The sequence below is a fragment of the Ranitomeya imitator genome, chromosome 1 (assembly GCF_032444005.1).
Source record: "Ranitomeya imitator isolate aRanImi1 chromosome 1, aRanImi1.pri, whole genome shotgun sequence".
NCBI classification, from domain to species: domain Eukaryota; kingdom Metazoa; phylum Chordata; class Amphibia; order Anura; family Dendrobatidae; genus Ranitomeya; species Ranitomeya imitator.
The window spans coordinates 968,710,064-968,733,582 of NC_091282.1; the positions used below are offsets into that span (position 1 = coordinate 968,710,064).

At 45.7% G+C, this 23,519-nt stretch overlaps 1 protein-coding gene across 4 annotated transcripts in view; it reads right to left on the reverse strand.

Annotated features, from left to right (window-relative positions):
• The window catches only part of LARP7 (La ribonucleoprotein 7, transcriptional regulator), a 72,942-nt gene extending 49,515 nt beyond the window's left edge, over positions 1 to 23,427 (reverse strand). The window contains exons 1-2 of one of the 4 annotated variants that reach the window (XM_069743831.1): positions 23,361 to 23,427; positions 21,020 to 21,233 (exon numbers count right to left, since the gene is read on the reverse strand). In XM_069743831.1, coding sequence (XP_069599932.1) covers positions 21,020 to 21,233 — 214 coding nt within the window. In that variant the 5' untranslated portion in view covers positions 23,361 to 23,427. Of the gene's footprint in view, positions 1 to 21,019; positions 21,234 to 22,068; positions 22,158 to 23,258 lie in introns of those variants that run through there. The other 3 variants (XM_069743832.1, XM_069743833.1, XM_069743834.1) reach the window with 3 other exon arrangements.
• Between the last annotated feature and the right edge of the window lie 92 nt (positions 23,428 to 23,519).

The window sequence follows — 23,519 nt, forward strand, 5'->3', positions numbered from 1 at the left end:
TCCTTGTATGCATGGCCCCTTCATCCCTGTCCTTGTATGCATGGCCCCTTCATCCCTGTCCTTGTATGCATGGCCCCTTCATCCCTGTCCTTGTATGCATGGCCCCTTCATCCCTGTCCTTGCATGCATGGCCCCTTCATCCCTGTCCTTGTATGCATGGCCCCTTTATCCCTGTCCTTGTATGCATGGCCCCTTCATCCCTGTCCTGGTATGCATGGCCCCTTCATCCCTGTCCTGGTATGCATGGCCCCCTCATCCCTACCCTGGTATGCATGGCCCCCTCATCCCTACCCTGGTATGCATGGCCGCCATCGCCATCCTGCTATGCATGCCCCCCCATCCCTATCCTGGAAAGCATGGCCCCCCCTCATCCCTGTCCTTGTATGCATGGCCCCTTCATTCCTGTCCTGGTATGCATGGCCCCCTCATCCCTACCCTGGTATGCATAGCCCCCCACTGGGGGGTGTTTGGTTGCCCCCCGTTCATCAAGGGTTTTATTATATCCCACTTTCCAGTTCCGGTTCGGAACTTGCAGCCCTCTGGCACCCCCTTACCCTCTGGTCAGTCAGGGAACTACACCTAGGATAAGTAGTCGCCAGAAGGGCCACCTTGCTGTGTACTGGCTATTGGCACTCTGCAGTGAGGGCGATATAACTATTTTAAGTCCCAGGCGGGAAATACACATATAAATCTCCATCCATCACTGCCAGAGTTTCCCCAAAAGCCCAGAACACTTCGCTGCCACCAGCTCCTATTTCGTATGATTAATATCGGGCCAGGAGCCAACCCAATCAGTAGCGGTGATTTCATTTGGAGGACAAGGCGATATGTTTAGCGCAAGGAGAACAAAGCTAGTAAAGTTTTATAGATTTTACTCCAAAAAGAAAAGGCAGCGTATACAAAAATTTAAAAAGATGTTACAAACGAGACAATTACAGTATATACAAGCAATTACAAAACAAAATGGATTAAAGATGAGGACTTGCATATCTCAGTCAATGGCACGCCATGCGGGAGGGGCGTTCCCAAGGACCAGGATTCAGTTCACAGTAGGGATGGTATGTGCTGTCTCCCCAGGTCTGAACACATTTGTTCAGAGCGGCCTATCACATTTCCTAATCAAAGTAATTTTATGTGCAAGTCTGTGTGTATGTAGCCCATTCACTATCTCTATCTATCCCCCACTCCTCAAAATGGCTGGACAATCTTTGTAAATACACACATGTACTTTGTATCTTCCCCACCCCATTGTAGATTGTAAGCTCTCAAGAGCAGGGTCGCCTTATTTTGCTTAATTATTGTATTCTTAACATTGTAACTTATGACTGTTGTGTTTCAAACAGTTAAACTGTAGAGTGCTGCGGAATATGTTGGCGCTATATAAATAAAGATTATTATTATTATTATTGGTATGCATGGCCCCCTCATCCCCATCCTGATATGCATGGCCCCCCTCATCCCTATCCTGGTAAGCATGGCCCCTTCATCCCTACCCCCTGATACGCATGGCTTCCTCATCCCTACCCTCTGATACGCATTTCCCCCTCATCCCTACCCCCTGGTACGCATGGGCCCCTCATCCCTACCCCGTGGTACGCATGGCCCCCTCATCCCTACCCCGTGGTACGCATGGCCCCCTCATCCCTACCTGCTGGTACGTATGGCCCCCTCATCCCTACCCCCTGGTACGCATGGGCCCCCTCATCCCTACCCCCTGGGAAGCATGGCCCCCTCATCCCTACCGCCTGGGAAGCATGGCCCCCTCATCCCTACCCCCTGGGAAGCATGGCCCCCTCATCCCTACCCCCTGGGAAGCATGGCCCCCTCATCCCTACCCTGGTATGCATGGCCGCCATCGCCATCCTGCTATGCATGCCCCCCCAATCTCTATCCTGGAAAGCATGCCCCCCCTCATCCCTATCCTGGAAAGCATGGCCCCCCCTCATCCCTGTCCTGGTATGCATGGCCCCCTCATCCCTACCCCGTGGTACGCATGGGCCCCCTCATCCCTACCCCCTGGTACGCATGGCCCCCTCATCCCTACCCCCTGGTACGCATGGCCCCCTCATCCCTACCCCGTGGTACGCATGGCCCCCTCATCCCTACCCCGTGGTACGCATGGCCCCCTCATCCCTACCCCGTGGTACGCATGGCCCTCTCATCCCTACCCGCTGGTACGCATGGCCCCCTCATCCCTACCCCCTGGTACGCATGGCCCCCCTCATCCCTATCCCCTGGGAAGCATGGGTCCCCTCATCCCTACCCCCTGGGAAGCATGGGTCCCCTCATCCCTACCCCCTGGGAAGCATGGCCCCCTCATCCCTACCCCCTGGGAAGCATGGCCCCCTCATCACTACCCCCTGGGAAGCATGGCCCCCTCATCCCTACCCCCTGGGAAGCATGGTCCCCTCACATCCCTACCCCCTGGGAAGCATGGCCCCCTCATCCCTGCCCCTTGGGAAGCAAGGCCCCCTCAAGCCTACTCTGGTACGCATGGCCCCCTCAGGGATGAAGGGGCCATGCATACGAGGACAGGGATGAGGGGGCCATGCATACAGGGCAGATAAGTACGCCTGCGCAGGAGCGAGATGCCGGGAAGCGATGAAGCAAGCAGGAGGGCGGTGATCATAAGAAGATGGGGCTTATCTACAGTATTATAGAATGCTGTATATAAGCCCTGAAAGGTAGTGGTCGTACCTTATATCGGCCAAACCTGGTGACAGGTTTGCTTTAAAGAATTTGGTCGTTAGTCAGGATTTAGAATTAACTGGGAAAAATCATCACTCTTACCAGAGAATACACTTTCCCCCTCAGAATTAATGTCAGATACACAGATTCAGGTGGTAGAAAAATGTAAATATCTTGGAGTGATTGATGCACATATAAAAGATTATATTATGCTAAACATTAACCCCTTGTTAGAGAGATTCAAGTCTAAAATCAATGCATGCTGCAAACTCCCGCTATCGTTAAAAGGTAGAGGAAAACTCATTAAAATGATACTAATGCAACAATTGCTATACATACTACACATCTCTCCATGATGGATTCCTCCCCCTATATTCCATAAAGTGCAGTCAATGTTGACAAAAGTAATTTGGTGCAAATGCAATGCAATAATTAAGTCCATAAAAAACAAGAAAAAAGCTGAATGGCACTAAGAAACAGGTGAGTACTCAATGTTTGCGCAGTATTAGTAGAGTCCAGTAGGATGAGCTGAGTCGACAACCCCACCAAACGGTAATCCACTGGAATAAGGCATGCTTGCTTGAAAAAACAACTGGACCCGTTGAGGCTTATACCACGCAAAACGGCCGTACTCCATTAACCTAACCAGTTCGTCTTGCAATTATCCTGCCCTTTGTAACCATGTCCACAGCACGCTGTTAAAATAAAGGACAAAGGTTTTTTTTTACTGGAAGACTTGTGTGGTGCTGCTATTTTCTTCTTGTTTGAATGCAATAATAAAGTTACTACCGTATATACTCGAGTATAAGCCCGAGAAAATGGGCTGAAAGTGCCCCTCTCGGATTATACTCGAGTCATGGTCGGTGGCGGGTGAGAGACGACGGTCACATACTCACCTGCTCCTGACACAGTCCTGCGTGTTCCATGGTCTGCGGCAGCTTCTTTTCCAGTTCAGCGGTCACATGGTACTGCTCATTAAAGTAATGAATATGGACTCCACTCCCATAGGGGTGGAGTAGCATATTCAATCCTGTAATAAGCGGTACCACGTGACCGCTGAACAGAGGAAGAAGCTGCCGGTGTCGGAGACCATCTCTCCGGGAGAAGCTGCCAGGGACCGCACCGGGAGCAGGTGAGTATTTCATATTCACCTTTCCTCGTTCCACCTTCGCCCCGTCTTCCGCAGCGACTGTTCAGGTCAGAGGGCGCGATGACGTATTAGTGTGCGCGCCGCCCTCTGAACAGTCACTGCAGAGAGACGGGATGCTGAGGGGCAACGGGCAGCGACGAGAGGTGAGTATGTCATTTTTTTTTTTTTATTGCAGCAGCATTATATGTGGCACATTGTTATATGGAGCATCTTATGGGGCCATAATGAACTGTATGGAGCATTATATGTGGCACATTGTTATATGGAGCCATAATGAACTGTACGGAGAATTATATGGGGCTCCTGATTCAATCTGGATGTTCAAAAACATAACCTACTGATGTCTCAATTAACCCCTTAATCCCATATGACGTACTATCCCGTCGAGGTGGGGTGGGCTTTAATTCCCACCGACGGGATAGTACGTCATTGGCGATCGGCCGCGCTCACGGGGGGAGCGAGGCCGAGTGTCAGCTGCCTATCGCAGCTGACAATCGGCACTATGTGCCAGGAGCGGTCACAGACCGCCCCCGGCACATTAACCCCCGAAACACCGCGATCAAACATGATCGCGATGTGCCGGCGATATAGGGAAGCATCGCGCAGGGAGGGGGCTCCCTGCGGGCTTCCCTGAGCCCCCTGCAGCAACGCGATGTGATCGCGTTGCTGCGAGGATCTCCTACCTCCTTCCTCCTTGCTGGACCCGGATCCAAGATGGCCGCGGCATCGGGGTCCTGCAGGGAGGGAGGTGGCTTCACAGAGCCTGCTCAGAGAAGGCACTGTGAAGGCTGCAGCGCTGCATGTCAGATCAGTGATCTGACAGAGTGCTGTGCACACTGTCAGATCACTGATCTGTGATGTCCCCCCCTGGGACAAAGTAAAAAAAAAATATTTCCAAATGTGTAAAAAAAATTAAAAAAAATATTCCTAAATAATGAAAAAAAAAATAATATTATTCCCATAAATACATTTCTTTATCTAAATAATAAAAAAAAACCCAAAACAATAAAAGTACACATTTAGTATCGCCGCGTCCGTAACGACCCGACCTATAAAACTGGCCCACTAGTTAACCCCTTCAGTAAACACAGTAAGAAGAAAAAAAAAAAAAAAAAAACGAGGCAAAAAAACAACGCTTTATTATCATACCGCCGAACAAAAAGTGGAATAACACGCGATCAAAAAGACAGCTATAAATAACCATGGTACCGCTGAAAGCGTCATCTTGTCCCGCAAAAAACGAGCCGCCATGCAGTATCATCAGCAAAAAAATAAAAAAGTTATAGTCCTGAGAATAAAGCAATGCAAAAATAATTATTTTTTCTATAAAATAGTTTTTATCGTATAAAAGCGCCAAAACATAAAAAAATGATTTAAACGAGGTATCGCTGTAATCGTACTGACCCGAAGAATAAAACTGCTTTATCAATTTTACCAAACGCGGAACGGTATAAACGCCTACCCCAAAAGAAATTCATGAATAGCTGGTTTTTGGTCATTCTGCCTCACAAAAATCGTAATAAAAAGCGATCTAAAAATGTCACGTGCCCGAAAATGTTACCAATAAAAATGTCAACTCGTCCCTCAAAAAACAAGACCTCACTTGACTCTGTGGACCAAAATATGGAAAAATTATAGCTCTCAAAATGTGGTAACGCAAAAAATATTTTTTGCAATAAAAAGCGTCTTTCAGTGTGTGACGGCTGCCAATCATAAAAATCCGCTAAAAAACCCGCTATAAAAGTAAATCAAACCCCCTTTCATCACCCCCTTAGTTATGGAAAAATTAAAAAAATTTATTTATTTCCATTTTCCCATTAGGGTTAGGGCTAGGGTTAGGGCTAGGCTTAGGGTTAGGGCTAGGGTTGGGGCTAAAGTTACGGTTAGGGTTTAGATGACATTTACAGTTGGGAATAGGGTTGGGATTAGGGTTAGGGGTGTGTTTGGATTAGGGTTTCAGTTATAATTGAGGGGTTTCCACTGTTTAGGCACATCAGGGGCTCTCCAAACGCGACATGGCGTCCGATCTCAATTCCAGCCAATTCTCCGTTGAAAAAGTAAAACAGTGCTCCTTCCCTTCCGAGCTCTCCCGTGTGCCCAAACAGGGGTTTACCCCAACATATGGGTATCAGCGTACTCAGGACAAATAGGACAACAACAACCTTTGGGGTCCAATTTCTCCTGTTACCCTTGGGAAAATACAAAACTGGGGGCTAAAAAATATTTTTTGTGGGAAAAAAAAGATTTTTTATTTTCAAGGCTCTGCGTTATAAACTGTAGTGAAACACTTGGGGGTTCAAAGTTCTCACAACACATCTAGGTGAGTTCACTGGGGGGTCTAGTTTCCAATATGGGGTCACTTGTGGGGGGTTTCTACTGTTTAGGTACATTAGGGGCTCTGCAAACGCAATGTGACACCTGCAGACCATTCCATCCAAGTCTGCATTCCAAATGGCGCTCCTTCCCTTCTGAGCCCTCCCATGCGGCCAAACAGTGGTTCCCTCCCACATATGGGGTATCAGCGCACTCAGGACAAATTGGACAACAACTTTTGGTGTCGAATTTCTCTTTTTACCCTCGGGAAAATACAAAACTGGGGGCTAAAAATAATTTTTGTGGGAAAAACTTTTATTTTTACGGCTCTGTATTATAAACTTTTGTGAAGCCCTTGGTGGGTCAAAGCGCTCAAAACACATCTAGATAAATTCCTTAGGGGGTCTACTTTCCAAAATGGTGTCACTTGTGGGGGGTTTCAATGTTTAGGCACAACAGTGGCTCTCCAAACGCAACATGGTTTCCCATCTCAATTCCTGTCAATTTTGCAATGAAAAGTCAAACGGCGCTCCTTCCCTTCCAAGCTCTCCCATTCGCCCAAACAGTGGTTTACCCCCACATATGGGGTATCAGCATACTCAGGACAAATTGTACAACAACTTTTGGGGTCCATTTTCTCCTGTTACCCTTGGTAAAATAAAACAAATTGGAGCTGAATTAAATTTTTTGTGAAAAAAAGTTAAATGTTCATTTTTATTTAAACATTCCAAAAATTCCTGTGAAGCACCAGAAGGGTTAATAAACTTCTTGAATATGATTTTGAGCACCTTGAGGGGTGCAGTTTTTAGAATGGTGTCACACTTGGGTATTTTCTATCATATAGACCCCTCAAAATGACTTCTAATGAGATGTGGTCCCTAAAAAAAAAAAATGGTGTTGTAAAAATGAGAAATTGCTGGTCAACTTTTAACCCTTATAACTCCCTAACAAAAAAAAAATTTTGGTTCCAAAATTGTGCTGATGTAAAGTAGACATGTGGGAAATGTTACTTATTAAGTATTTTGTGTGACATATCTCTGTGATTTAATTGCATAAAAATTCAAAGTTGGAAAATTGCGAAATTTTCGCCAAATTTCCGTTTTTTTCACAAACAAACGCAGGTACTATCAAAGAATTTTTACCACTATCATGAAGTACAATATGTCCCGAGAAAACAATGTCAGAATCACTGGGATCTGTTGAAGCGTTCCAGAGTTATAACCTCATAAAGGGACAGTGGTCAGAATTGTAAAAATTGGCCCGGTCATTAACGTGCAAACCACCCTCGGGGCTTAAGGGGTTAATTTTACTTTTATTGATACCTATTTTTATTTTTGACATTTACCAGTAGCTGCTGCATTTCCCACCCTAGGCTTATACTCGAGTCATTAAGTTTCCCAGTTTTTTGTTGCAAAATTAGGGGTCTTGGCTTATTCTTGGGTCGGCTTATACTCAAGTATATACGGTAACTCTTCAGAGGGATAAAACAGAGGGGGGGGGTTTGTTTATATTTATAAACAAGAACAAAAACAATCAATAAAATTGAGTTAGGGTATGTGCACATGATGCAGATTTAGTGCAGAAAAATCTGCTGCAGTTCTGCACTAAATCTGCATCTCCTGGCAGAATCTGCAGGTGCGTTTTTTATGCGTTTTTTGAGCACAAATCTGCACAAAAAACGCATGAAAAACGCATCAAAAACGCACCTGCAGATTTCTATAATGGAGGGGTGCAGAAACGCTGCAGAACTGCACAAAGAAGTGACAGGCACTTCTTTGAAAACTGCAGCGTTTATGCGCAGATTTTTCTGCACTGCTTTTTTTTTTTCACATTGATTTACATTGTACTGTGATCACAGTGCAGTTCTGCAGCGTTTCTGCTGCAGAAAAATCTGCTGCAGTTCTGCACTAAATCTGCATCTTGTGCACATACCCTTAGAGTTGGATATATGGAAAGTTGTTGATACAATTAAATGCATAACAGTAATGCAAAGGCATAATCTGTAATTATGAACAAGTTATTATTTGATGGTATATTCGTAACAATGTTATGCATTCTTTCTTACAATAAAAATTATCTGATTAAAAAAAAAAAACACATTAAAAACTGGCAAAAAGTGTAATCTTTTCCAATAACCTAGAAAAAAGGTACCCTTCATATGCTGCTTTTAGAAGACAAAGAAATAAAGCCCACATGGCCCCAGTGTATAAAAAGCAGTCTCTTACAACCATACACGTGAGGGACACTACGCCCTCCTCATACATACGGACCCCTATGGCTGACATTTGCCCACAACACATAGTCATGAATCAGCTCAACAAACTCATTGTCCTAACAGAAAAGTCACAAAAACTAAGCATGAAAACTCCCCCCCCCCACTGTGTCATCACATAAAAGAGACTCCAGGCCCATTTATACTCCATATGTGGGTTTCCCATCAAGTCACCTGGGTTCATAAAGACAATGAGCTCCTGCCAGTATTTGTATAGGTCAGAAAGTGGGAGATAAGGGGCAGGCACCCTGTCTGGAACAAGGAGCAAGAGAAGGTAACTCATCAGACTAGAATCCCTTACACAGGGTGGGGGTTAGTTCACTATTACATAACATGTCAGTGCCATCAATTCAGGCTAAAATAAAAGGAATATTTTGTAGGCAATGTTAAAAGAAGAGAATATGGCCCCAGGGCTCTGCACAGAGCTGGAACCCCAGTGCAGTAATATTCCTCTGTGCAGTAAACCACAGGACAGCACATAGGTCAAGTCCTCTAGCAAAGCTGAGAAAGCAGCATCTTGTCTGCCCCAGATATAAGATTACCAGTTTCACACAGTAGTGCACCATTTCAGCTCACCAATATCTGGGAAACATTTTTTCCAGTTCTAAAATGTGTGCCAGAAGATGACAGCATTCATTGAATGAACTAGTAGGTGATTTTTTTCAGGAGGTGTTTAAGCAAAAATTAGTCAAAACTACTCAGCCATCATATTCTACTGACTGAGAAGCTCATCATCATCATTATGCCAGATGAACAAGACATGCTGCTAGGGTAACATAGTTATTAAGGTTGAAGGAAGACTTTAAGTCCATCTAGTTCAACCCATAGCCTAACCTAACATGCCCTAACATGTTGATCCAGAGGAAGGCAAAAAAACCATGTGGCAAAGAGTAAGCTCCACATTGGGAAAAAAATTCCTTCCCTGCTCCACATACGGCAATCAGACTAGTTCCCTGGATCAACACCCTGTCAAGGAATCTAGTGTATATTTAACCTGTAACATTATACTTTTCAAGAAAGGCATCCAGTCCCCTCTTAAATTTAAGTAATGAATCACTCATTACAACATCATACGGCAGAGAGTTCCATAGTCTCACTGCTCTTACAGTAAAGAACCCGCGTCTGTTATTATGCTTAAACCTTCTTTCCTCCAGACGTAGAGGATGCCCCCTTGTCCCTGTCTCAGGACTATGATTACAAAGATCATCAGAAAGGTCTTTGTACTGTCCCCTCATATATTTATACATTAACATAAGATCACCCCTTAGCCTTCGTGAAACACTCTACGTTTTAACACCTAAGCCCAAGGGCGGACATACTACCTGTGCAGCTGTACAGGTGGCAGCATTACAGAACTGCAGCACAACATACATAAGGGCCTCTCTATATCACAAGGCTGTCAGAACAGAAGGAGAGAGCGGGATGGTGGACTAAATGTCTGCAGAGCTTCCTTACTAACCAGCCGCTGTCTTCTGCCCTTCCCAGTGATGCTCCAAGCTCAATTGTCCATCTTGCGATTTCTGACTGACAGAAGTCAGAGGTAACGGTCACAACCATCCCAATGTTAATTTATGATCTTCGTTCTGGCTATCCTAGTCTTACACGGAAAAGCGACCTCCAGCTCACCCAGCAAACACTGGAACAATCTGGCAGGGCACAACCTGTAGAAGACCATGGCCAGCGGCGATGGATTCGTGTGGTTGCAAATAAGAACAGTCCAGCTCTGTGAACTTTATAATGGCCACAGCTGGGTCCTGCAGATTCACCCATTTCAATTTGAACAGACGTGAATGTGCAGTACCCAGTCGTGGACACTATACATTTCACGGAGCTGTACTGTTCTGCTCTGCAACCGAGCACTTCTGGCCGCCACTGGTCCCGGGAATAGTTGATCGATGGAACAGACCCTTTAAATACCCTGCCCTAGTGACATGTCACCTAATGTGCAGGAAATAGCACACATGTAGAGTATGCCCATTGAATAGGGATACTTTGCAAATATAGCCACAGTATATCAAAACTGCACGGCTGAGACTACATCAAGTTGGCAATTGCGCCATCTGTAAATATCCATGTATATTTTATAGGTTTGGTATGAAAGGAGGGTGACCCAAGCACACTTCTTGCACAGGGGCCCTCCAGTGTCATTCCCTGCCTAACCCTATATTTCAAGAAGACAATAGCCCCAGAAAAAAAAAAAACTGTCAATTATGTTTTAACCCCTTCCCGACCTTTGACGCATACGCTGCGTCATGAAAGTCGGTGCCATTCCGACCCATGACGCAGCATATGCGTCATGGAAAGATCGCGTCCCTGAAGATCGGGTGAAAGGGTTAACTCCCATTTCACCCGATCTGCAGGGACAGGGGGAGTGGTAGTTTAGCCCAGGGGGGGTGGCTTCACCCCCTCGTGACTACGATCGCTCTGATTGGCTGTTGAAAGTGAAACTGCCAATCAGAGCGATTTGTAATATTTCACCTAAAACAATGGTGAAATATTACAATCCAGCCATGGCCGATGCTGCAATATCATCGGCCATGGCTGGACACACTAATGTGCACCCACCCCACTCCTCCGATCGCTCCCCCAGCCCCCCGATCTGTGGTCTGCTCCCCTCGGTCCTGTGCTCCGCTCCCCCGTCCTCCTGCCCGCTCCCCCCGTGCTCCAATCACACCCCCGTGCTCCAATCAAACCCCCCCCGCACTCCGATCCCCCCCGCACAGCGATTCCCCCCCCCGTGCTCCGATCCACCCGCCCGCACAGCGATCCCCCACTCCGTGCTCCGATCCACCCCCCCGTGCTCCGACGCCCCCCCCCCCCCCCCGTGCCCTGATCTCCCCCCCTCATACTTACCTGGCCTCCCGGGGACCGTCCGTCTTCTTTCCTGGGCGCCGCCATCTTCCAAAATGGCAGGCGCATGTGCAGTGCGCCCGCCGAATCTGTCGGCCGGCAGATTAGTTCCAGAGTGAATTTTGATCACTGAGATAGGTTATATCTCAGTGATCAAAATAAAAAAAAAAGTAAATGACCCCCTTCCCCCCCTTTGTCACCCCCATAGGTAGGGACAATAAAAAAATTTTTTTTTTTTTTCCCCACTAAGGTTGGGGTAAGAACTAGGGGTAGGGTTAGGGGTAGGGTTAGGGTTAGGGTTAGGGGTAGGGTTTCGGTATGTGCACACGTATTCTGGTCCTCTGCGGATTTTTCCGCTGCGGATTTGATAAATCCGCAGTGCTAAACCGCTGCGGATTTATGGCGGATTTACCATGTTTTTTCTGCGCATTTCAATGCGGTTTTACAACAGCGATTTTCTATTTGAGCAGTTGTAAAACCGCTGCGGAATCCACAGAAAGAAGTGACATGCTGCGGAATGTAAACCGCTGCGTTTCCGTGCAGTTTTTCTGCAGCATGTGTACAGCGATTTTTGTTTTCCATAGGTTTACATTGAACTGTAAACTCATGGGAAGCTGCTGCGGATCCGCAGCGTTTTCCGCAGCGTGTGCACATACCTTTAGAATTAGGCTATGTGCACACGGTGCGGATTGGCCGCTGTGGATCCGCAGCAGAGTTCCATCAGGTTTACAGTACCATGTAAACATATGGAAAGCCAAATCCGCTGTGCCCATGGTGCGGAAAATACCGCGCGGGAACGCTGCGTTGTATTTTCCGCAGCATGTCAATTCTTTGTGCGGATTCCGCAGCGTTTTACACCTGTTCCTCAATAGGAATCCGCAGGTGAAATCCGGACAAAAAACACTAGAAATCCGCGGTAAATCCGCAGGTAAAACGCAGTGCCTTTTACCCGCGGATTTTTCAAAAATGGTGCTGAAAAATCTCATATGAATCCGCAACGTTGGCACATAGCCTTAGGGCTAGGGTTGGGTTGGAATTAGGGTTGTGGTTAGGGTTAGGGGTGTGTTGGGGTTACGGGTGTGTTGGGGTTAGGGTTGTGATTAGGGTTACGGCTACAGTTGGGATAAGGGTTAGGGGTGTGTTGGAGTTAGAATTGAGGGGTTTCCACTGTTTAGGCACATCAGGGGGTCTCCAAACGCAACATGGCGCCACCATTGATTCCAGCCAATCTTGTATTCAAAAAGTCAAATGGTGCTCCCTCACTTCCGAGCCCCGACGTGCACCCAAACAGTGGTTTACCCCCACATATGGGGTACCAGCATACTCAGGACAAACTGCGCAACAATTACTGGGGTCCAATTTCTCCTGTTACCCTTGTGAAAATAAAGAAATGCTTGCTAAAACATCATTTTTGAGGAAAGAAAAATGATTTTTTATTTTCACGGCTCTGCATTATAAACTTCTATGAAGCACTTGGGGGTTCAAAGTGCTCACCACACATCTAGATAAGTTCCTTTCGGGGTCTAGTTTCCAAAATGGGGTCACTTGTGGGGGGTTTCTACTGTTAAGCCACATCAGGGGCTCTGCAAACGGAACGTGACGCCCACAGAGCATTCCATCAAAGTCTGCATTTCAAAATGTCACTACTTCACTTCCGAGCCCCGGCATGTGCCCAAACAGTGGTTTACCCCCACATATGGGGTATCAGCGTACTCAGGACAAACTGGACAACAATATTTGCGGTCCAATTTCTCCTATTATCCTTGGCAAAATAGGAAATTCTAGGCTAAAAAATAATTTTTGAGGAAAGAAAAATTATTTTTTATTTTCATGGCTCTGCGTTATAAACTTCTGTGAAGCACCTGGGGGTTTAAAGTGCTCAATATGCATCTAGATAAGTTCCTTGGGGGGTCTAGTTTCCAAAATGGGGTCACTTGTGGGGGAGCTCCAATGCATAGGCACACAGGGGCTCTCCAAACGCGACATGGTGTCCGCTAACAAATGGAGCTAATTTTCCATTCAAAAAGTCAAATGGCGCGCCTTCCCTTCCGAGCCCTGCCGTGTGCCCAAACAGTGGTTTACCCCCACATATGAGGTATCGGCGTACTCGGGAGAAATTGCCCAACAAATTTTATGATCCATTTTATCCTACTGCCCATGTGAAAATGAAAAAATTGAGGCGAAAAGAATTTTTTTGTGAAAAAAAAGTACTTTTTCATTTTTACAGATCAATTTGTGAAGCACCTGAGGGTTTAAAGTGCTCACTAGGCATCTAAATAAGTTCCTTGGGGGGTCTAGTTTCCAAAATGGGGTCACTTGTGGGGGAGCGCCAATGTTTAGGCACACAGGAGCTCTCCAAACGCGCCATGGTGTCCGCTAACGATGGAAATAATTTTTCATTCAAAAAGTCAAATGGCGCTCCTTCCCTTCCGAGCCTTACCATGTGCCCAAACAGTGGTTTACCCCCACATATGAGGTATCAGCGTACTCAGGAGAAATTGCCCAACACATTTTAGGATCCATTTTATCCTGTTGCCCATGTGAAAATGAAAAAATTGAGGCTAAAATAATTTTTTTGTGAAAAAATAGTACTTTTTCATTTTTACGGATCAATTTGTGAAGCACCTGGGGGTTCAAAGTGCTCACTATGCATCTAGATAAGTTCCTTGGGGCGTCTAGTTTCCAAAATGGGGTCACTTGTGGGGGAGCTCCAATTTTTAGGCACACGGGGGCTCTCCAAACGTGACATGGTGTCCGCTAAAGAGTGGAGCCAATTTTTGATTCAAAAAGTCAAATGGCGCTCCTTCCCTTCCAAGCCCTGCCGTGCGCCCAAACAGTGGTTTACCCCCACATATGAGGTATCAGCGTACTCAGGACAAATTGGACAACAACTTTCGTGGTTCAGTTTCTCCTTTTACCATTGGGAAAATAAAAAAATTGTTGCTAAAAGATAATTTTTGTGACTAAAAAGTTAAATGTTCATTTTTTCCTTCCATGTTGCTTCTGCTGCTGTGAAGCACCTGAAGGGTTAATAAACTTCTTGAATGTGGTTTTGAGTACCTTGAGGGGTGCAGTTTTTAGAATGGTGTCACTTTTGGGTATTTTCAGCCATATAGACCCCTCAAACTGACTTCAAATGTGAGGTGGTCCCTAAAAAAAATGGTTTTGTAAATTTCGTTGTAAAAATGACAAATCGCTGGTCAAATTTTAACCCTTATAACTTCCTAACAAAAAAAAAATTTTGTTTCCAAAATTGTGCTGATGTAAAGTAAACAGGTGGGAAATGTTATTTATTAACTATTTTGTGTCACATATCTCTCTGGTTTAACCCCTTCATGACCCAGCCTATTTTGACCTTAATGACCTGGCCGTTTTTTGCAATTCTGACCAGTGTCCCTTTATGAGGTAATAACTCAGGAACGCTTCAACGGATCCTAGCGGTTCTAAGATTGTTTTTTCGTGACATATTGGGCTTCATGTTAGTGGTAAATTTAGGTCAATAAATTCTGCGTTTATTTGTGATAAAAACGGAAATTTGGCGAAAATTTTGAAAATTTCGCAATTTTCACATTTTGAATTTTTATTCTGTTAAACCAGAGAGTTATGTGACACAAAATAGTTAATAAATAACATTTCCCACATGTCTACTTTACACCAGCACAATTTTGGAAACAAAATTTTTTTTTGCTAGGAAGTTATAAGAGTTAAAATTTGACCAGCGATTTCTCATTTTTACAACGAAATTTACAAAACCATTTTTTTTAGAGACCACCTCACATTTGAAGTCAGTTTGAGGGGTCTATATGGCTGAAAATACCCAAAAGTGACACCATTCTAAAAAATGCACCCCTCAAGGTGCTCAAAACCACATTCAAGAAGTTTTTTAACCCTTCAGGTGCTTCACAGCAGCAGAAGCAACATGGAAGGAAAAAATGAACATTTAACTTTTTAGTCACAAAAATTATCTTTTAGCAACATTTTTTTTATTTTCCCAATGGTACAAGGAGAAACTGAACCACGAAAGTTGTTGTGCAATTTGTCCTGAGTACGCTGATACCTCATATGTGGGGGTAAACCACTGTTTGGGCGCACGGCAGGGCTTGGAAGGGAAGGAGCGCCATTTGATTTTTTGAATGAAAAATTGGCTCCACTCTTTAGCGGACACCATGTCACGTTTGGAGAGCCCCCGTGTGCCTAAAAATTGGAGCTCCCCCACACGTGACCCCATTTTGGAAACTAGACGCCCCAAGGAACTTATCTAGATGCATAGTGAGAACTTTGAACCCCCGGGGGCGTCACAAATTGATCCGTAAAAATGAAAAAGTACTTTTTTTTCACAAAAAAATTCTTTTAGCCTCAATTTTTTTCATTTTCACATGGGCAACAGGATAAAATGGATCCTAAAATTTGTTGGGCAATTTCTCATGAGTACACCGATACCTCACATGTGGGGGTAAACCACTGTTTGGGCACATGGTAAGGTTCGGAAGGGAAGGAGCGCCATTTGACTTTTTGAATGAAAAATTATCTCCATCGTTAGCGGACACCATGTCGTGTTTGGAGAGCCCCCGTGTGCCTAAACATTGGAGCTCCCCCACAAATGACCCCATTTTGGAAACTAGACCCCCCAAGGAACTTATCTAGATGCATATTGAGCACTTTAAACCCTCAGGTGCTTCACAAATTGATCTGTAAAAATGAAAAAGTACTTTTTTTTTCACAAAAAAATTCTTTTCGCCTCAGTTTTCATTTTCACATGGGCAATAGGATAAAATGAATCCTAAAATTTGTTGGGCAATTTCTCCCGAGTACGCCGATACCTCATATGTGGGGGTAAACCACTGTTTGGGCACACGGCAGGGCTCGGAAGGGAAGGCGCGCCATTTGACTTTTTGAATGGAAAATTAGCTCCAATTGTTAGCGGACACCATGTCGCGTTTAGAGAGCCCCTGTGTGCCTATGCATTGGAGCTCCCCCACAAGTGACCCCATTTTGGAAACTAGACCCCCCAAGGAACTTATCTAGATGCATATTGAGCACTTTAAACCCCCAGGTGCTTCACAGAAGTTTATAATGCAGAGCCATGAAAATAAAAAATAATTTTTCTTTCCTCAAAAATGATTTTTAGCCTGGAATTTCCTATTTTGCCAAGGGTAATAGGAGAAATTGGACCGCAAATGTTGTTGTCCAGTTTGTCCTGAGTACGCTGATACCCCATATGTGGGGGTAAACCACTGTTTGGGCGCACGGCAGGGCTCGGAAGGGAAGGCACGCCAATTGGCTTTTTAAATGGAAAATTAGCACCAATCATTAGCGGACACCATGTCACGTTTGGAGAGCCCCTGTGTGCCTAAACATTGGAGATCCCCCACATATGACCCCATTTTGGAAACTAGACCCCCAAAGGAACTAATCTAGATGTGTGGTGAGGACTTTGAACTTCCAAGTGCTTCACAGAAGTTTATAACGCAGAGCCATGAAAATAAAATAAAAATTTTATTTTCTCTAAAATGATTTTTTAGCCTGCAATTTATTATTTTCCCAAGGGTAAAAGGAGAAATTTGACCCCAAAAGTTGTTGTACAGTTTCTCCTGAGTACGCTGATACCCCATATGTGGGGGTAAACCACAGTTTGGGCACATGTCGGGGCTCGGAAGTCAAGTAGTGACATTTTGAAATGCAGACTTTGATGGAATGCTCTGCGGGCGTTACGTTGCGTTTGCAGAGCCCCTGATGTGGCTAAACAGTAGAAACCCCCCACAAGTGACCCCATTTTAGAAACTAGACCCCGAAAGGAACTTATCTAGATGTGAGGTGAGCACTTTGAACCCCCAAGTGCTTCACAGAAGTTTATAACACAGAGCAGTGAAAATAATAAATACGTTTTCTTTCCTCAAAAATAATTTTTTAGCCCAGAATTTTTTATTTTCCCAAGGGTTACAGGAGAAATTGGACCCCAAAAGTTGTTGTCCAGTTTCTCCTGAGTACGCTGATACCCCATATGTGGGGGTAAACCACTGTTTGGGCACACGTCGGGGCTCAGAAGGGAAGTAGTGACTTTTGAAATGCAGACTTTGATGGAATGGTCTGCGGGCGTCACGTTGCGTTTGCAGAGCCCCTGGTGTGCCTAAACAGTAGAAACCCCCCACAAGTGACCCCATTTTGGAAACTAGACCCCCCAAGGAACTTATCTAGATATGTGGTGAGCACTTTGAACCCCCAAGTGCTTCACAGACGTTTACAACGCAGAGCCGTGAAAATAAAAAATCATTTTTCTTTCCTCAAAAATGATGTTTTAGCAAGCAATTTTTTATTTTCTCAAGGGTAACAGGAGAAATTGGACCCCAGTAATTGTTGCCCAGTTTGTCCTGAGTACGCTGATACCCCATATGTGGGGGTAAACCACTGTTTGGGCACATGTCGGGGCTCGGAAGTCAAGTAGTGACGTTTTGAAATGCAGACTTTGATGGAATGGTCTGCGGGCGTCACGTTGCGTTTGCAGAGCCCCTGGTGTGCCTAAACAGTAGAAACCCCCCACAAGTGACCCCATTTTGGAAACTAGACCCCCCAAGGAACTTATCTAGATATGTGGTGAGCACTTTGAACCCCCAAGTGCTTCACAGACGTTTACAACGCAGAGCCGTGAAAATAAAAAATCATTTTACTTTCCTCAAAAATGATGTTTTAGCAAGCAATTTTTTATTTTCTCAAGGGTAACAGGAGAAATTGGACCCCAGTAATTGTTGCCCAGTTTGTCCTGAGTACACTGATACCCCATATGTGGGGGTAAACCACTGTTTGGGCACACGTCGGGGCTCGGAAGGGAAGGAGCACCATTTGACTTTTTGAATAAAAGATTGGCTGGAATCAATGGTGGCGCCATGTTGCGTTTGGAGACCCCCTGATGTGCCTAAACAGTGGAAACCCCTCAATTCTAACGCCAACACACCCCTAACCCTTATCCCAACTGTAGCCGTAACCCTAATCACACCCCTAACCACAACCCTAACCCCAACACACCCCTAACCCTAACCACAACCCTAATTCCAACCCAACCCTAAGGCTATGTACCCACGTTGCGGATTCGTGTGAGATTTTTCCGCACCATTTTTGAAAAATCCGCGGGTAAAAGGCACTGCGTTTTACCTGCGGATTTACTGCGGATTTCACCTGCGGATTCCTATTGAGGAATAGGTGTAAAACGCTGCGGAATCCGCACAAAGAATTGACATGCTGCGGAAAATACAACGCAGCGTTTCCGTGCGGTATTTTCCGCACCATGGGCACAGCGGATTTGGTTTTCCATAGGTTTACATGGTACTGTAAACCTGATGGAACACTGCTGCGGATCCGCAGCGGCCAATCCGCTGCGGATCCGCAGCCAAATCCGCACCGTGTGCACATAGCCTAATTCTAAAGGTATGTGCACACGCTTCGGAAAACGCTGCGGATCCGCAGCAGTTTCCCATGAGCTTACATTTCAATGTAAACCTATGGGAAACAAAAATCGCTGTACACATGCTGTGGAAAAACTGCACGGAAACGCAGCGGTTTACATTCCGCAGCATGTCACTTCTTTCTGCGGATTCCACAGCGGTTTTACAACTGCTCCAATAGAAAATCGCAGTTGTAAAACCGCAGTGAAATGCGCAGAAAAACCGCGGTAAATCTGCCATAAATCCGCAGCGGTTTAGCACTGCGGATTTATCAAATCCGCTGCGGAAAAATCCGCAGAGGACCAGAATACGTGTGCACATACCGAAACCCTAACCCTAACCCTAGCCCTAACCCTACCCCTAACCCTACCCCTACCCCTAACCCTAACCCTACCCCTAACCCTAACCCTACCCCTAACCCTACCCCTAACCCTAGTTCTAACTCCAACCTTAGTGAAAAAAAAAAAAATTCTTTATTTTATTATTGTCCCTATCTATGGGGGACAAATGGGGGGGGTCATTTACTGTTTTTTTATTTTGACCACTGTGATAGATTATATCACAGTGATCAAAATTCACATTGGAACGAATCTGCCGGCCGGCAGATTCGGCGGGCGCACTGCGCATGCGCCCGCCATTTTGGAACATGGCGGCGCTCGGGGAAGAAGACGGACGGACCCCGCCAGGATCGGTAAGTATAAGGGGGGGAGATCAGGGCACAGGGGGGGGAGATCAGGGCACGGGGGGGCGTCGGAGCACGGGGGGGGAGGGATCGGAGCATGGGGGAGAGTGATCGGTGTGCGGGCGGGTGGATCGCTGTGCGGGGGGGTGGATCGGTGTGCAGGGGGGGTGGATCGGTGTGCAGGGGGGGTGGTTCGGAGCACGGGGGGGGATCGGAGTGCGGGGGGGTTTGATTGGAGCACGGGGGGAGCGGACAGGAAGACGGGGGAGCGGAGCACAGGACGGAGGGGAGCGGGCCACAGATCGGGGGGCTGGGGGGGCGATCGGTGGGGTGGGGTGGGGGCACATTAGTATTTCCAGCCATGGCCGATGATATTGCAGCATCGGCCATGGCTGGATTGTAATATTTCACCATTTTTTTAGGTGAAATATTACAAATCGCTCTGATTGGCAGTTTCACTTTCAACAGCCAATCAGAGCGATCGTAGCCACGAGGGGGTGAAGCCACCCCCCCTGGGCTAAACTACCACTCCCCCTGTCCCTGCAGATCGGGTGAAATGGGAGTTAACCCTTTCACCCGATCTGCAGGGACGCGATCTTTCTGTGACACAGCATATGCGTCACAGGTCGGATTGGCACCGACTTTCATGACGCATACGCTGTGTCACAGGTCGGGAAGGGGTTAACAGAATAAAAATTCAAAATGTGAAAATTGCGAAATTTTCAAAATTTTCGCCAAATTTCCGTTTTTATCACAAATAAACGCAGAATTTATTGACCTAAATTTACCACTAACATGAAGCCCAATATGTCACGAAAAAACAATCTCAGAACCGCTAGGATCCGTTGAAGCGTTCCTGAGTTATTACCTCATAAAGGGACACTGGTCAGAATTGCAAAAAACGGCAAGGTCTTTAAGGTCAAAATAGGCTGGGTCATGAAGGGGTTAAAGAGAATTGGTCATCAGGATTTTGCTAAGCAAACTACAGACACTGTCAGGTTGGTGCTGTTTAAAATGATACTTGGGGTGAAGAAACCAGTCTTGTGGTTCTTGTGTAATCAGTGTTAGAACTTTACAGGTAATGATGTGCTCGTGCTACATGGCAGGACTGTAGGCAGAGTCTTATCTTCCTGCTCTAAGCCAGAGAAACCAAGGAAAATCCTGCCCACAGTCCGCCCCGAAGCACAAACATCTTCCTCATCATAGAGAGAGACAGACTGTTTGAGCTTCAGGGTGGCATGTGGGCAGGTCTCTCCTTCTAAGGCTGCCGTCACACTAGGAGTATTTGGTCAGTATTTTACATCAGTATTTGTAAGCCAAAACCAGGAGAGGGTGATAAATGCAGAAGTGGTGCATATGTTTCTATTATACTTTTCCTCTAATTGTTCCACTCCTGGTTTTGGCTTACAAATACTGATGTAAAATACTGACCAAATTCTGCTAGTGTGACGGCAGCCTAACACTGATTACACAAGAACCACAAGATGGATTTCTTCACTCCAGGTAATACTTTACTCAGTTTAACACTGTCCAGCTGACAATGCATGTAGTTTACTTAGCAAAATCCTGTTGACTGGTTCACTTTAACAGAAAGTGAAAACATTCAGTAATGTGTGGTCAGAACTTACAGCCATCTCTGGATTTTTCAATTTGTTCCCTCAAAAAACGATCTTTATGAAGATTAACATCACCAAACCAGAAGTCCACCTGTTTGGCGATGTCAGCAAGGAGCTGTTTCACCCGAGAACGCTTCTTTTTCTCACAATCCTTCCTTGTCTCAGCACTTTCATCTTCCTTCAGTTCATTCCTTGGTGTATCCATCTCCATCTCAGCCATAGTCATCTGAATGTGAAAAAAATGGCATTTTATGAGTTCAGCTAAAGAGAGCTCATGAGTCCAAGTGTATTCAGTTTCTACCCACCCAGCCAGACAGCTTGTACTAAGCAGTGTAAGATATCAGTAACAGGGAGGAGACACTGAGGCAGGGTTCACGTGAGAGTATTTCACAGTGTGTATACGAACCGCAATGCCAAGACTACCCGTGGGTTTCCCAAACCCAAACTTAGAGAGTCAGACACATAATGCTGTATGTTCTGATCAGGAGACCCACTGCCACACTGTATATGGACCAACAAGCTTCTGAGAACCCAGCATGAGGAGCTGTCAATCAGGCTATTTTTTCATTGCAGAGCTGGAGTGGAGCTACTAAGTCCACGGCACAGTTTCATACTGATAATGGCCATCTTCATTGTTTATCGGCGCCCATCCAGTTGGTCTCCAGCAGACTGTGACCTGTCGGATTACTCCACTGTTTGCTGGAGCGATCCAAAAGTCACATCTCATGGTATGTCTGTGAGGGTCGAGAACGAGGCCCTTCTAGGCATGCAGTGAGAACTTATAAATATTGCAACTTCTGACTGAGCAGAAGTCAGAGGTAATCATAAGATGATGGCATGGGATCAGCAGAAGACGGAGGCTGGTATGTATGAGACTAGGGTCAGGGAATTTAGATTATTAGCACCATTCCAGCACTGAAATAATAAATAAAAAATAAAAAAAAATCTGCAATGGTGCTCTAACTATCACAATAAATTTTATTTCTATTCTTACATGGGTTTTCATAGTCAGCCTCATTATGTCTATGAGAGCTATGTACTTTATTTTTTTTATTACATACATTTTTTTCCCACGGGGTCTTTGACTTGTCTTGGCACGCTTGATCCGCAAGATGGGTGAAAATTGTTTGTTTTGTTTTTTTGCAGACAATCAGTCTGCAAAAAAAAAAGTACAATCAGTGTAATGGGTCAGTGATGTACTCGCAAAAGTAACGGACAGTAAATGTAAAAAAAAAAACTGCCGTGTGCCAGAGCCCTAACTGCGACTTAGGTTAGCTCCAATTATAGGAGAAAAACAATGAAAAAATGATGACGTTAAGAGTCCTGTACTGGTAATACAACAAGAAAACATCATTGGCACAAACTACAAGTATGACCACAATGTGAAAAAAGGCATACACAGTGCAAAAGGTTTGAGACAAGTTGTGACATTTAGAATAACGCGATAGGGAGCAAGCACCACCCATGTAGCATGGAAAAATAGGTGCTACAAACCCACACAACAAACAAAGCAAGAACAGCAACACACAAAATGTAATTTATATAAAACGGGTCATGCACCCAATAATAATTCATACAGTTTATGAGGTGAATAAGGACAAATCTATGTGGCAAAAAGGGCATTTAAATAATAATAAAAAAATGCATCACAGCAGAAAATGAAAAGTAAGATCCATGAAAACACCATAAGTGTTGGGGTCAAAAGACCCCTCATATCTCATTACAAAAGAAGCAAACATAGAAAATACAGAATATGACACAGACATGTTGTGCAATATCCGGAGGTCCAAGGTGTGCTGACCCCAGTGTATCATCACATGTGACGTCCTCAGGGGTCTGCTGGAGGGTCTATGTCCATACGAGTGTCCGACCACCCCCAACGTATGGGAGGACAGCGGTCATGGACCATTCAGAAGATCGGGAAATCTAGCGACCACTATTAAGATGGGGACTTGGGCCACAACACTGTGCACCAGATCACTGTGCAGGAGACCGAGGTCGACAAATGCGCATATTGACTCCTAGGGCAGCGCAACAAGCTGATCGGAGAAAAAGCCAGCCTGGCCCAACTTTACGGGGCCCATTTATTGCGGTACCCCAGGAGTCACAATGCTCATTTACCCACCCCATTAACCTGCCTTACACGGCGGCCCGTGGATGGGGGCAGCTACAGAAGAAGTTGGTAGAACTGGATTACTGGACTAAAGATGTCGTTATCTAGCAGTAATGTGCTACAAGAAGGGGACTGTACCGGGGAACAATGAGGGGACACACAGGAGCCGCTCAGACCGGCCACCAGCACCCGCCGTCACTGCGCTCCACTCACGGTGTGCTGGGTGCAAGCGCTGCTCACCTCCGACCCTCACATGTCACTCACGGCTCAGCTACTGAGCGCTGACGTCACCACTGCGCGACCCACGGCAGCGCAGGACCCAACACCCCTGAGGGCGGCCACTGACGTGCCTGTGTTACCATAGTAACCCCGCTGCGACTGTGGTCTCCCTCTGGCTTT